Source organism: Anoplopoma fimbria, chromosome 17 (assembly GCF_027596085.1).
Source record: "Anoplopoma fimbria isolate UVic2021 breed Golden Eagle Sablefish chromosome 17, Afim_UVic_2022, whole genome shotgun sequence".
In the NCBI taxonomy this organism is placed as follows: Eukaryota; Metazoa; Chordata; class Actinopteri; order Perciformes; family Anoplopomatidae; genus Anoplopoma; species Anoplopoma fimbria.
Window position 1 is genome coordinate 30,685,174 of NC_072465.1, and position 13,883 is coordinate 30,699,056.

Sequence of the window (13,883 nt, forward strand, 5' to 3'; positions counted from 1 at the left end):
CTGAGGTTCATATTTATTTACAGATCTATTTACACTTCACCTTCAGGGTTTCTCTTCCATACAGACAGACAGACAGACAGACAGACAGACAGACAGACAGACAGACGGTCAGACAGACAGACAGACAGACAGACAGACGGTCAGACAGATGTGTCTCCATGTTTCATGTGAGGACGATGCTCCTCCAGACTGAGGAATCATGTCAATGCATCACTCAGTCACGCACATCCAGCGCATCGGCCTCAGAGCCAGTGGGTTTGTGGGGGGGGATCAGAGCAGTTACCATGGAAACTGGCTCTCCGCGCCAAAGCTGCGGGGAGCCGGACGAAAACATGTGGTCACCATGGTAACCCCTTCGTTGCCACTGGCTCCCAAATGTCTTTCCGTCTGCCTGTCTCGATGTGTGTATATATATGTATATATATATACACACATATATATATATATACATATATATATACATATATATATGTATATATATATATATATATATATATATATATATATATATATATATATATATATATATATATATATATATATATATATATGTATATATATATATATATATATATATATATATATACACATATATATATATATATATATGTATATATATATATATATATATATATATACACATATATATATATATATATATATATATATATATATATATATATATATATATATATATATATATATATATGTGTATATATATATATATATATATATATATATATATATATATATATATATATATATATATATATATATATATATATATACATATATATATATATATATATATATGTATATATATATATATATATATATATATATATATATATATATATATATATATATATATATATATATATATATATATATATATATATATACAGTGCTGTGAAAAAGTATTTGCCCCCTTCCTGATTTTTTTTTTTTTTTTTTTTTGCATATTTGTCACACTTAAATGTTTCAGATCATCAAACTAATTTTTATATTAGACAAATATAACCAGAGTAAATACAAAATGCAGTTTTTAAATGATTTAATTTATTAAGGGAGAAAAGCTATCCAAACCTACCTGCCCCTATGTGAAAAAGTAATTGCCCCCTCAACCTAATAACTGGTTGGGCCACCCTTGGCGGCAACAACTGCAATCAAGCGTTTGTGATAACTGGCAGTGAGTCTTTCACATCGCTGTGGAGGAACTTTGGCCCACTCGTCTTTGCAGAATTGTTTTCATTCAGCCACATTGGATGGTTTGAGCATAAACGGCTTGTTTAAGGTCCTGCCACAGCATCTCAATCAGACTTAAGTCCGGACTTTGACTAGGCCTCTCCAAACCCTTCATTTTGGGTTTTTTGAGCCATTCAGAGGTGGACTTGCTGGTGTGTTTTTTTTTTTTTTATGAAATGCTGGGTTAGTTTTATGCCAGATGTAACGGGACGCACACCTTCAAAAAGTTCAACTTTTGTCTGGTCAGTCCACAAAAGTCTTGGGGATCATCAAGATGTTTTTTGGCAAATGTGAGACGAGCCTTTGTGTTCTTTGGTCGGCAGTGGCGTTCGCCTTGGAACTCTCCCATGGATGCCATTTTTGCCCGGTCTCTTTCTTATTGTTGAATCATGAACACTGACCTTACCTGAGGCCAGTGAGGCCTGCAGTTCTTTAGATGTTGTTCTGGGGTCTTTATGACCTCCTGGATGAGTCGTCGATGGGCTCATGGAGTCATTTTGGTCGGCGGCCTCCTGGGAAGCTTCACCACTGTTCCAAGTCTTCTCCATTTGTGGATAATGGCTCTCACCGTGGTTCGCTGGAGTCCCACAGCCTTAGAAATGGCTTTGTAACCCTTTCCAGACTGATACATGCCAATTACTTTGTTTCTCAGCTGTTCTTGAATTTCTTTAGATCGGCATGATGCGTTGCTTTTTGAGATCGTTTAGCCTGCTTCACTTTGTCAGACAGGTTCTATTTAAGTGATTTCTTGATTCAACAGGTCTGGCAGTAATCAGGCCTGGGTGTGGCTAGTGAAATTTAACTCAGCTTTCCAAATAATGTGGTTAATCACAGTTCATTCATGATTTATCAAGGGGGGGAAATTACTTTTTCACATAGGGCCAGGTGGGTTTGGATAGCTTTTTTCCCTTAATAAATGAAATCATCATTTAAAAACTGCATTTTGTATTTACTCGGGTTATCTTTGTCTAATATTTTAATTTGTTTGATGATCTGAAACATTTAAGTGTGACAAATATGCAAAAATATAAGAAACCAGGAAGGGGCAAATACTTTTTCACAGCAAAATCATATATACACATATATATATATATATATATATATATATATATATATATATATATATATATATATATATATATATATATATATATACACACAGTGGGGGAAATAATTATTTGATCCCTTGCCGATTTTGTAAGTTTGCCCACTGACAAAGAAATGAACGATCTATAATTGTTATGGTAGGTTTATTTTAACAGTGAGAGACAAAATATAAAAAAAAAATCCAGAAAATTACATCATATAAAAGTTATAAATTGATTTGCATTTGATTGAGTGAAATACGTATTTGAGCCCCTACCAACCAGCAAGAATTCTGGCTCCCACAGACCGGTTAGATTAGTCCTTTCACTTTAAGAAAGTACTCTGAATCTCAACTCGTTACCTGTATGAAAGACATCTGTCTCAATTCATTACCTGTATAAAAGACACCTGTCCACAGAATCAATCAATCAGATTCCAACCTCTCCACCATGGGCAAGACCAAAGAGCTGTCTAAGGACGTCAGGGAGACTGTAGACCTGCACAAGGCTGGAATGGGCTACAAGACCATCAGAAAGCAGCTCGGTGAGAAGGAGACAACTGTTGGTGCGATTATTCGGAAATGGAAGAAACACAAAATGACCATCAATCGCCCTCAGTCTGGGGCTCCACGCAAGATCTGGCCTCGTGGGGTATCGATGATCATGAGAAAGGTGAGGGATCAGCCCAGAACTACACGGGAGGAACTTGTTAATGATCTCAAGACAGCTGGGACCACAGTCACCAAGAAAACCATTGGTAACACACTACGCCGTAATGGATTAAAATCCTGCAGCGCCTGCAAGGTCCCCCTGCTCAAGAAGGCACATGTACAGGCCCGTCTGAAGTCTGCCAATGAACACCTGAATGATTCAGAGTATGCTTGGGAGAAGGTAATGTGGTCAGATGAGACCAAAATCGAGCTATTTGGCATCAACTCAACTCGCCGTGTTTGGAGGAAGAGAAATGCTGATTATAACCCCAAGAACACCATCCCCACTGTCAAGCATGGAGGTGGAAACATTATGCTTTGGGGGTGTTTCTCTGCTAAGGGGACAGGACGACTTCACCGCATCGAGGGGAGGATGGACGGGGCCATGTACCGTGAAATCTACGGCGACAACCTCCTTCCCTCAGCCAGGACACTGAACATGGGTCGTGGATGGGTCTTCCAGCACGACAATGACCCAAAACATACGGCCAAGGCAACAAAGGAGTGGCTCAAGAAGAAGCACATTAAGGTCATGGAGTGGCCTAGCCAGTCTCCGGACCTTAATCCCATAGGAAATCTGTGGAGGGAGCTGAAGCTTAGAGTTGCCAAGCGACAGCCTCGAAACCTTCAGGATTTGGAGAAGATCTGCAAAGAGGAGTGGACCAAAATCCCTCCTGAGATGAGCTCAAACCTGGTGACCAACTACAAGAAGCGTCTGACCTCTGAGCTTGCCAACAACGGTTCTCCACCAAGTACTGAGTCATGTTTTGTTAGGGGATCAAATACTTATTTCACTCGATCAAATGCAAATCAATTTATAACTTTTATATAATGTGATTTTCTGGATTATTTTTTTTATATTCTGTCTCTCACTGTTAAAATAAACCTACCATAACAATTATAGATCGTTCATTTCTTTGTCAGTGGACAAACTTACAAAATCGGCAAGGGATCAAATAATTATTTCCCCCACTGTATATATATACACGTATACATGTATATATGTATATATATATATATATATATATATATATATATATATATATATGTGTATATATATATATATATATGTATATATATATATATATATATATATATATATATATATATGTATATATATATATATGTATATATGTATATGTATATGTGTATATACACGGTAACCCACGGTAACATACTGAAACATATGGAAACATACAGTTGACGTGAAGTCTCTCACATTACGTCCAGATGTTCGGAGTCCACCAGCAGCCTGTAGACCAGGATGAGAATCAAACACTGACCGCTGGTGCTCTGTACCTGATGTTCTGTTTGTTCCTGTGAATGAAGTCTGAATCAATAATCTGTGGTTTATGAGCGTTTCATAAAAACAGCTGCAGCGTTATGTTGTACTTTAGTGGGTGTGAAGGTGATGAAATGAGATTTCTCCACGTTCTTCTGGCACAGACACACAGATGATTGGTTCTCCAGGTGTTTGTTAGATAATGTTGAGCCTTTTTTCTGGAACATTGTGACTTGTTTATCAAATATTCTACATCTGTTTTGAGCAGCTTTTCATCCAGTAAAGGCAGCAACAAATAATGATTATATAAGAACGATTTAACAAATGAACTTTTGCTCTGAAACGTCTCATTTAATATAAAGTGTTGCACGTGATACATGTATTTTGGTGATTTGTCTCCATGACAATAAGACTTAATGGTGCATTCAGGTCCTCATATGTTTACATCAGGATCCTTCACTCAGACGTCCTCTGTTGTTACCTGTTGGTGCAGAGAGCCTCCTGTTCTGCAGGTGGAGGTGTTTGATGCTTTTCTCTCTGTGGAGAACACCAGGTGTCAAAGTTAACTTAACTTTCAGCAGCGTGTGGGTCAGGTGACCTGCAGCCAATCAGTGAACAGCGTCCTGTGACGGGTTGAGCTGCGTTACAAAGAATGTCTTCCTGCCTGAAACACATGAACAGAACGATGTGTGTTTTAGTGTGAAACTAAACTGTAACCCTGTAAAATCAGAGTATTCCACTGAGGGAAGTCTGGTGGGAATGAAAACATGAAGGGAGACGCTGAAATATAATACATCTAGTGATTAGATATTAGTATATTAGATATTAGTATATTAGATGTTAGTATATAAGATGTTAGTATATTAGATATTAGTATATAAGATGTTAGTATATTAGATGTTAGTATATTAGTATATAAGATATTAGTATATAAGATGTTAGTATATTAGTATATAAGATATTAGTATATAAGATGTTCGTACATCAGATATTAGTACATCAGATGTTAGTATATTAGATATTAGTACATCAGATGTTAGTATATTAGATATTAGTACATCAGATGTTAGTATATTAGATGTTAGTACATCAGATGTTAGTATATTAGATATTAGTACATCAGATGTTAGTATATTAGATATTAGTACATCAGATGTTAGTATATTAGATATTAGTACATCAGATGTTAGTATATTAGATGTTAGTATATTAGATATTAGTACATCAGATGTTAGTATATTAGATGTTAGTATATTAGATGTTAGTATATTAGATATCAGATGTTAGTATATAAGATGTTAGTATATTAGATGTTAGTATATTAGTATATAAGATATTAGTATATAAGATGTTAGTACATCAGATGTTAGTATATTAGATATTAGTATATCAGATGTTAGTATATTAGATGTTAGTACATCAGATGTTAGTATATTAGATGTTAGTATATTAGATGTTAGTACATCAGATATTAGATATTAGTACATCAGATGTTAGTATATTAGATGTTAGTACATCAGATGTTAGTATATTAGATGTTAGTACATCAGATGTTAGTATATTAGATGTTAGTACATCAGATGTTAGTATATTAGATATTAGTACATCAGATGTTAGTATATTAGATGTTAGTATATTAGATGTTAGTACATCAGATGTTAGTATATTAGATGTTAGTATAGATGTTAGTACATCAGATAGATTAGTATATTAGATGTTAGTACATCAGATGTTAGTATATTAGATGTTAGTACATCAGATGTTAGTATATTAGATGTTAGTACATCAGATGTTAGTATATTAGATATTAGTACATCAGATGTTAGTATATCAGATGTTAGTATATTAGATATTAGTACATCAGATGTTAGTATATTAGATGTTAGTACATCAGATGTTAGTACATCAGATGTTAGTATATTAGATATTAGTACATCAGATGTTAGTATATTAGATGTTAGTACATATATTAGATCAGATGTTAGTATATTAGATAGTAGTACATCAGATATTAGTACATCAGATGTTAGTATATTAGATAGTAGTATATTAGATATTAGTACATCAGATGTTAGTATATTAGATGTTAGTACATCAGATATTAGTACATCAGATGTTAGTATATTAGTACATCAGATGTTAGTATATTAGATAGTAGTATATTAGATATTAGTACATCAGATGTTAGTATATTAGATATTAGTACATCAGATGTTAGTATATTAGATATTAGTACATCAGATGTTAGTATATTAGATGTTAGTATATTAGATGTTAGTATATTAGATGTTAGTATATTAGATGTTAGTATATTAGATGTTAGTATATTAGATATTAGTACATCAGATGTTAGTATATTAGATGTTAGTATATTAGATGTTAGTATATCAGATGTTAGTATACATCAGATGTTAGTATATTAGATGTTAGTATATTAGATGTTAGTATATTAGATGTTAGTATATTAGATATTAGTACATCAGATGTTAGTATATTAGATGTTAGTATATTAGATATTAGTACATCAGATGTTAGTACATCAGATGTTAGTATATTAGATAGTAGTTTGAGCTGCTAGAAGGTGTAAGAAGGTCTTCAGCTAACAGGGACAGGATCCCTGCAGAGTACAGATACATCCCATAATGTGTCGGTCCACTAAAGCTCATACATCCCATAATGTGTCGGTTCCTTTAAGGCTCATACATCCCATAATGTAAACGTGCTCATGTGCAGCAGATGAACTCTATAAACCGTCTCTGAACTGCAGCGTATCCTCGCTCAGTATCAATGGTGGCAGTTTCTTTCCTTGCCGTGGTGGAGGTGGTGGTCCTGGCTCATAATAAATCAGATACTTGGAGATGAAATCATTTCTCTTTGATCCTCAGGGTGTTTTATGATTCCCTTTCCAGCTTTTGTGTTTAAAACATCTGCCCTAAGTGCTCTTGAGCAAGACGCCAGCCTCACACCTCCTCCCTGGTGGTGTTTAATGGCTCACCTTCCTGAGCGGAGACGGGTTCCCTTCAGAGATCAACCATGGAGATCAATACTGCTGATTATGAATCAGCTTTGTTACTCTCACTCTGTCCTTTCGTAGAGGAAAGTGAGCTGAACTCCTCTCTGATGCACCTACTAATCATGAATATTAATGCATACAGCAGATTAATATTACATAATATTTATATATATATATTATATATATATATATATATATATATATATATATATATAATATCCGGCACATCTTCAGCTCTGCTTCACACCTGAATGTTGTTTAATGTGTTAAAGGAACCACATCTACCATCAGTGTTCTGTAGTCCAGATATCATCTCTGGTTGTTCTCTGTTCTGGTTCCTCAGCTGGTAAACGCTACAGTTTGTTCTCCACATAATAATAATAATAATAATAATAATAATAATAATAATAATAATAGTAAAATTATAATAATAATAGTAAAATAATAATAATAGTAAAATAATAATAGTAAAATCATCATAATAATAGTAATAATAATCATAATAATAATCATAGTACTAATAATAATAATAATAGTAAAATAATAATAATAGTAATAATAATAACAGTAATAATAATCATAATAATCATAATAATAGTAAAATCATCATAATAATAGTAATAATAGTAATATTAATCATGATAATAATAGTAATAATAGTAAAATAATAATAATAGTAAAATTATAATAATAATAGTAAAATAATAATCATAATAATAGTAATAATCATAATAATAGTAATAATAATAATAATCATAATAATAGTAAAATCATCATAATAATAGTAATAATAATAATAGTAATAATAATCATAATAATAATAATAGTAATAATAAAAATCGTAAAATCATCATAATAGTAATAATAATCATAATAGTAATAATAATCATAGTACTTATAATAATAATAGTAAAATCATCATAATAGTAGTAATAATAATCATAATGATAATAATAATCATAGTAATAATAATAATAACCATAGTACTGTGAGTGATAATCACCACTCTGATTCTCTGAGTCTCTCTTTAACAGAAAGGATGATTTATGTCTCTAATAGATAACAGATATTTTTTCGGTCAGTGTTGAACCTCTCAGAGAAAGTCAACACTTTCTTCAGATGTTTCACATTAAAAGTCCTCAGTAGAGGGACGGCTTTATTGTGAAACATGTGAGCAGGAAGTGTTGACAGTAGCTCAACATGATAAAAGAGGAGAATCAGAGTAAACATGATTTATGACACATCTTTGTTTTTCAGATGTTCACTGGTGTCCTGAAGCACACGCCTCCTCCGGCCTCCTCCACCTCCTCCTCCTCCTCTGCAGCCTCCTCCTCCGCCTCGGACCAAAAGAGTAACGCACAAACCGTTCCCACAATCCTCCGGGGCCACCTGGTCGTGGGCTCAAAGGACCAGCTCCGCCTCCTCAGCCCCGTGGGCAGCACGGCGACATCCAATCACAACGCGGTGGCCGGGGCCAACGCCGCCAAGCACTCCGGAGGAGCCCCGAGACCTCCTTCCTCCCTGAGCGAGGAGGATGATGGAGGAGGAGGAGGGAGGGTGAAGAAGAAACGGAAGAAAAAGGACAAGAGAGAACGTGAGAGAGGGGGAGGGGAGGGGGAGGAGAGGGAGAGCAGCAAACCAAAGAAACGGAAGGAGGAGAAGGAGGCGATGGCCGTCACACTGAGGAGGAGCAGCAAGGAGCCTAAGGAAGGAAAGGAGCACAAGGAGCGAAGGAGCAAAGGGAAGGAGGCCAGGAAGGAGCTGAAGAAGGTGGCAGGAGGGAAACCGATTCCACTTCCTGTCAAGGTTCCTGGAAAGAGAGGAAGGAAACCGAAGGTCAAGGTCCTTCCTCCTGCTCCCCCCAGCCACGGTACAGACGATCAATAGATCAATATATCTGATAGGTTACCAACGTTTATATGTTTATGAAGGTACAGACGATCAATAGATCAATATATCTGATAGGTTACCAACGTTTATATGTTTATGAAGGTACAGACGATCAATAGATCAATATATCTGATAGGTTACCAACGTTTATATGTTTATGAAGGTACAGACGATCAATAGATCAATATATCTGATAGGTTACCAACGTTTATATGTTTATGAAGGTACAGACGATCAATAGATCAATATATCTGATAGGTTACCAACGTTTATATGTTTATGAAGGTACAGACGATCAATATATCTGATAGGTTACCAACGTTTATATGTTTATGAAGGTACAGACGATCAATAGATCAATATATCTGATAGGTTACCAACGTTTATATGTTTATGAAGGTACAGACGATCAATATATCAATATATCTGATAGGTTACCAACGTTTATATGTTTATGAAGGTACAGATCGATCATCTGATATATGTTTATATATCTGATAGGTTACCAACGTTTATATGTTTATGAAGGTACAGACGATCAATATATCTAACATTATGATAGGTTACCAACGTTTTATATGTTTATGAAGGTACAGAAAGATCAAAATATAGATCAATATATCTGATAGGTTACCAACGTTTATATGTTTATGAAGGTACAGCATCTGTGAAAATCAATAGATCAATATATCTGATAGGTTACCAACGTTTATATGTTTATGAAGGTACAGACGATCAATATATCAATATATCTGATAGGTTACCAACGTTTATATGTTTATGAAGGTACAGACGATCAATACATCTGATAGGTTACCAACGTTTATATGTTTATGAAGGTACAGACATGGTAGTCATGAACGATCAATATAGTTGCCAACTTACCATGAACGCACTTGCACACATGAACAACACAACACCGATGATCTCCGTCGATCTCCGTCATTCACTCTGCCTGAATCAGCGGGTTTGGGACGTTAGAGCGCCCCTGGAGACAAACTATGCAACGCCAATACTTTTTTTTTTTTTTTTTTTTTTTTTTATATTCATTTATCGGCCATTATTTTGCCGATACCGAATAGTTTGATAAATGCCTAATATAAATCTCGGGCTCGTTTATATGTTTATGAAGGTACAGTGATCAATATATCTGATAGGTTACCAACGTTTATATGTTTATGAAGGTACAGACGATCAATACATCTGATAGGTTACCAACGTTTATATGTTTATGAAGGTACAGACGATCAATATATCTGATAGGTTACCAACGTTTATATGTTTATGAAGGTACAGACGATCAATATATCTGATAGGTTACCAACGTTTATATGTTTATGAAGGTACAGACGATCAATACATCTGATAGGTTACCAACGTTTATATGTTTATGAAGGTACAGACGATCAATACATCTGATAGGTTACCAACGTTTATATGTTTATGAAGGTACAGACGATCAATATATCTGATAGGTTACCAACGTTTATATGTTTATGAAGGTACAGACGATCAATATATCTGATAGGTTACCAACGTTTATATGTTTATGAAGGTACAGACGATCAATAGATCAATAGATCTGATAGGTTACCAACGTTTATATGTTTATGAAGGTACAGACGATCAATAGATCTGATAGGTTACCAACGTTTATATTGTTAATATTGATTATATCACCACCTGTTAGCTGAGCTGGTCCCTCTCATCTATTATTATGGGATGGATTCTCGTGGTTCAGTCATTGGCTGTGTGCGGTTCCTCTGCTGGGAATCGAACCCCCGGTCTCTCTGTGAAGAGTCAGTTTATAGAAACATGAGGCAGAAATCATGTCCAGGATGATTGAAGTAATGTTGAATGTCCTCCTCTGTCCTCCTCAGCACCTCCTCCTGCTCCTGCTGTCCTCACTAAGGGACAGACACACAGCGTCCAGAGCCACGGCAAGAACCACAGACAGGTCAGCAGACAGGTCAGCAGACAGGTCAACAGACAGGTCAACAGACAGGTCAACAGCAAGACAACCACCCCCCCGACACCCAGACAGAGGGGACGCAAACCCAGGTAAGGGAGGAGAGGAGGAGGGGAGGAGGGAGAGGAGGAGGTCATCCCGACCTCCATCCTCCTGGTTAAGACAGAAACCCGTTTCATGGGCTCTGGTTCTCCATGGAGGATCAGAGCTCCAGAGGTTGGTCCTCTGTCCTCTGAGACATTAGAGCAGAGTGAGGAGGAGACATGCGACTCCTCAGGGAGGCTCAGTGAGAGACGCTGATGGTTCCTCCTGTTGTTCTCCTCTCAGAGATCCTGGTGCAGCGCCGCTGGAGAAGAAGAAGAAAGGGAAGAGGAGAAACCAGGAGCAGACTGTCCACGAGGGGGGACAGTGATGACACTACCTCAACATCTGTCCTCCATGGGGGGGGAGGACGGCCAGGACACCACGGTGAGACATCAATATATATATATATATATATATGTATATATTAATATACATATATATATAAATATATATTTATTTATTATATATATATATATATATATATATATATATATATATATATAAAAATATGTATGTAAATATAAATATACATATATATGTATATTTATATGTATATTTATATATACATATTTATATATATATGTATATATTTATATATACATGTATATATGTGTATATATTTATATACATGTATATATATGTGTATATATTTATATATACATGTATATATGTGTATATATTTATATACATATATATTATGATTTAAACATGTAGCGTTAAAGGAGACTTTTACATGATGATGAAGAAGAAGCATCCTCTGCAACAGGAAGCAGAAGATGAAGTGAAGTGACAATCTTCCTTTCCTCTTCCTATCTCCTCTTCCTCTCTCCTCTTCCTCTCTCCTCTGTTCCTTGTGTTCCTCATTCTTCCTCTCTCCTCTTCCTCATCCTTCCTCTTCCTCTCTCCTCTTCCTCTCTCCTCTTTCTATCTCCTCTTCCTCTCTCTTCCTCATCCTTCCTCTTCCTCTCCATTGGTCCATCTTTCTGTCCTCCGTTCTTGTAGAAGCGTCGTTCGGGTCGTCAGGTCAAGAGGAGGAAGTACAACGAGGATTTGGACTTTAAGGTTGTGGACGATGACGGGGAGACGATCGCGGTCCTCGGAACCGGTCGTATCTCAGCGCTGAACGCCACGGCGCTGGCCTGGCAGGCCGAGGTGAGGAGACTCTGCTGCTTCCTTCCTCGTTCACTCTCCTTATCTCAGGGTCTCCTCTTGTGTCCTGTTGATACAGCTGAGATACAACATGAGATATAATAATAATAATGATAATAATAATGATAATAATAATGATAATAATAATGATAATAATAATAATAATGATAATAATAATGATAATAATAATGATAATAATAATAATGATAATAATAATGATAATGATAATAATAATAATGATAATAATAATAATGATAATAATAATAATGATAATAATAATAATGATAATAATAATGATGATAATAATAATGATAATAATAATAATAATAATAATGATAATAATGATAATAATAATAATGATAATAATAATAATAATAATGATAATAATAATGATAATAATAATAATGATAATAATAATAATAATAATAATGATAATAATAATAATAATAAATAATGATAATAATAATAATGATAATAATAATGATAATAATAATAATGATAATAATAATAATGATAATAATAATAATAATGAAAATAATGATAATAATGATAATGATGATATGATAATAATAATAATGATAATAATAATGATAATAATGATAATGATGATAATAATAATAATAATAATATACAGGTATTGACAGACGACCATTGGAGCTGAATAGAATGTTTCTGCCTCTTTGAAGGTTAAACTTAGAGTCATGCTCATGTTGGAGGCTTCAGTTCTACACAGCTGCTGTTTCCTATCAGTGATGTAAACATGGTGGACCAACCAGCTCTGATGAAGTCACCGATGAGGGTGATGATGATGGTGGTGATGAAGATGACAGTCTGTGACCTTCATCTTTGGAGGAAGCTGATCTTTGTCTCTTCTTCTCCATCAGGAACCACCGGAGGATGAAGCCAACATCATCGAGAAGATCCTGTCTGTCAGACCAGTGAAGAAAGAGGTGACACACACACACACACACACACACACACACACACACACACACACACACACACACACACACACACACACACACACTGTTAAATCTCCTCTGCTCATCCTCACTCCTCCTCTTCCTCTCAGACTTCTTCATCAGAGGACCAACCCGAGGAGACGGAGGAGTTTTATGTCAAGTACAGAAATTTGTGAGTTTCTCTTCCTCTGTGTTTGTTTTCATATAAATTCTATTTATCCTTTAATACATTCTGTTATCTGATGAGGTCAGAGGTCACAGTGATGAAGGTCAGTCCTTCCTCTTCACTCATGGTCGTACTTTACTCAGAGCAGGTAAAGTGGACTGGTTAATAGTGACGTTATCGTTAGGATTGTATTGATACTAGTACTCTAATCAATACTGCTTATCGGTTCGGTTCCTCATCAATACTCTTATCGGTTGTTTCTAAAAAGAATTATGAGAAAATAATCCACATTGCTTTATTATTCCAGTATGTAAACAGGAAGTAAACC

At 35.1% G+C, this 13,883-nt stretch overlaps 1 protein-coding gene across 1 annotated transcript in view; it reads left to right on the top strand.

Annotated features, from left to right (window-relative positions):
- Positions 1-13,883, top strand: part of chd6 (chromodomain helicase DNA binding protein 6) — a 67,656-nt gene that overhangs the window by 16,345 nt on the left and 37,428 nt on the right. Inside the window, 8 exon segments of the mRNA XM_054617780.1 lie at positions 8,593-9,205; positions 11,106-11,286; positions 11,522-11,596; positions 11,598-11,630; positions 11,632-11,662; positions 12,281-12,430; positions 13,312-13,377; positions 13,500-13,561. Of these exon segments, the coding sequence (XP_054473755.1) occupies positions 8,593-9,205; positions 11,106-11,286; positions 11,522-11,596; positions 11,598-11,630; positions 11,632-11,662; positions 12,281-12,430; positions 13,312-13,377; positions 13,500-13,561 (1,211 nt within the window).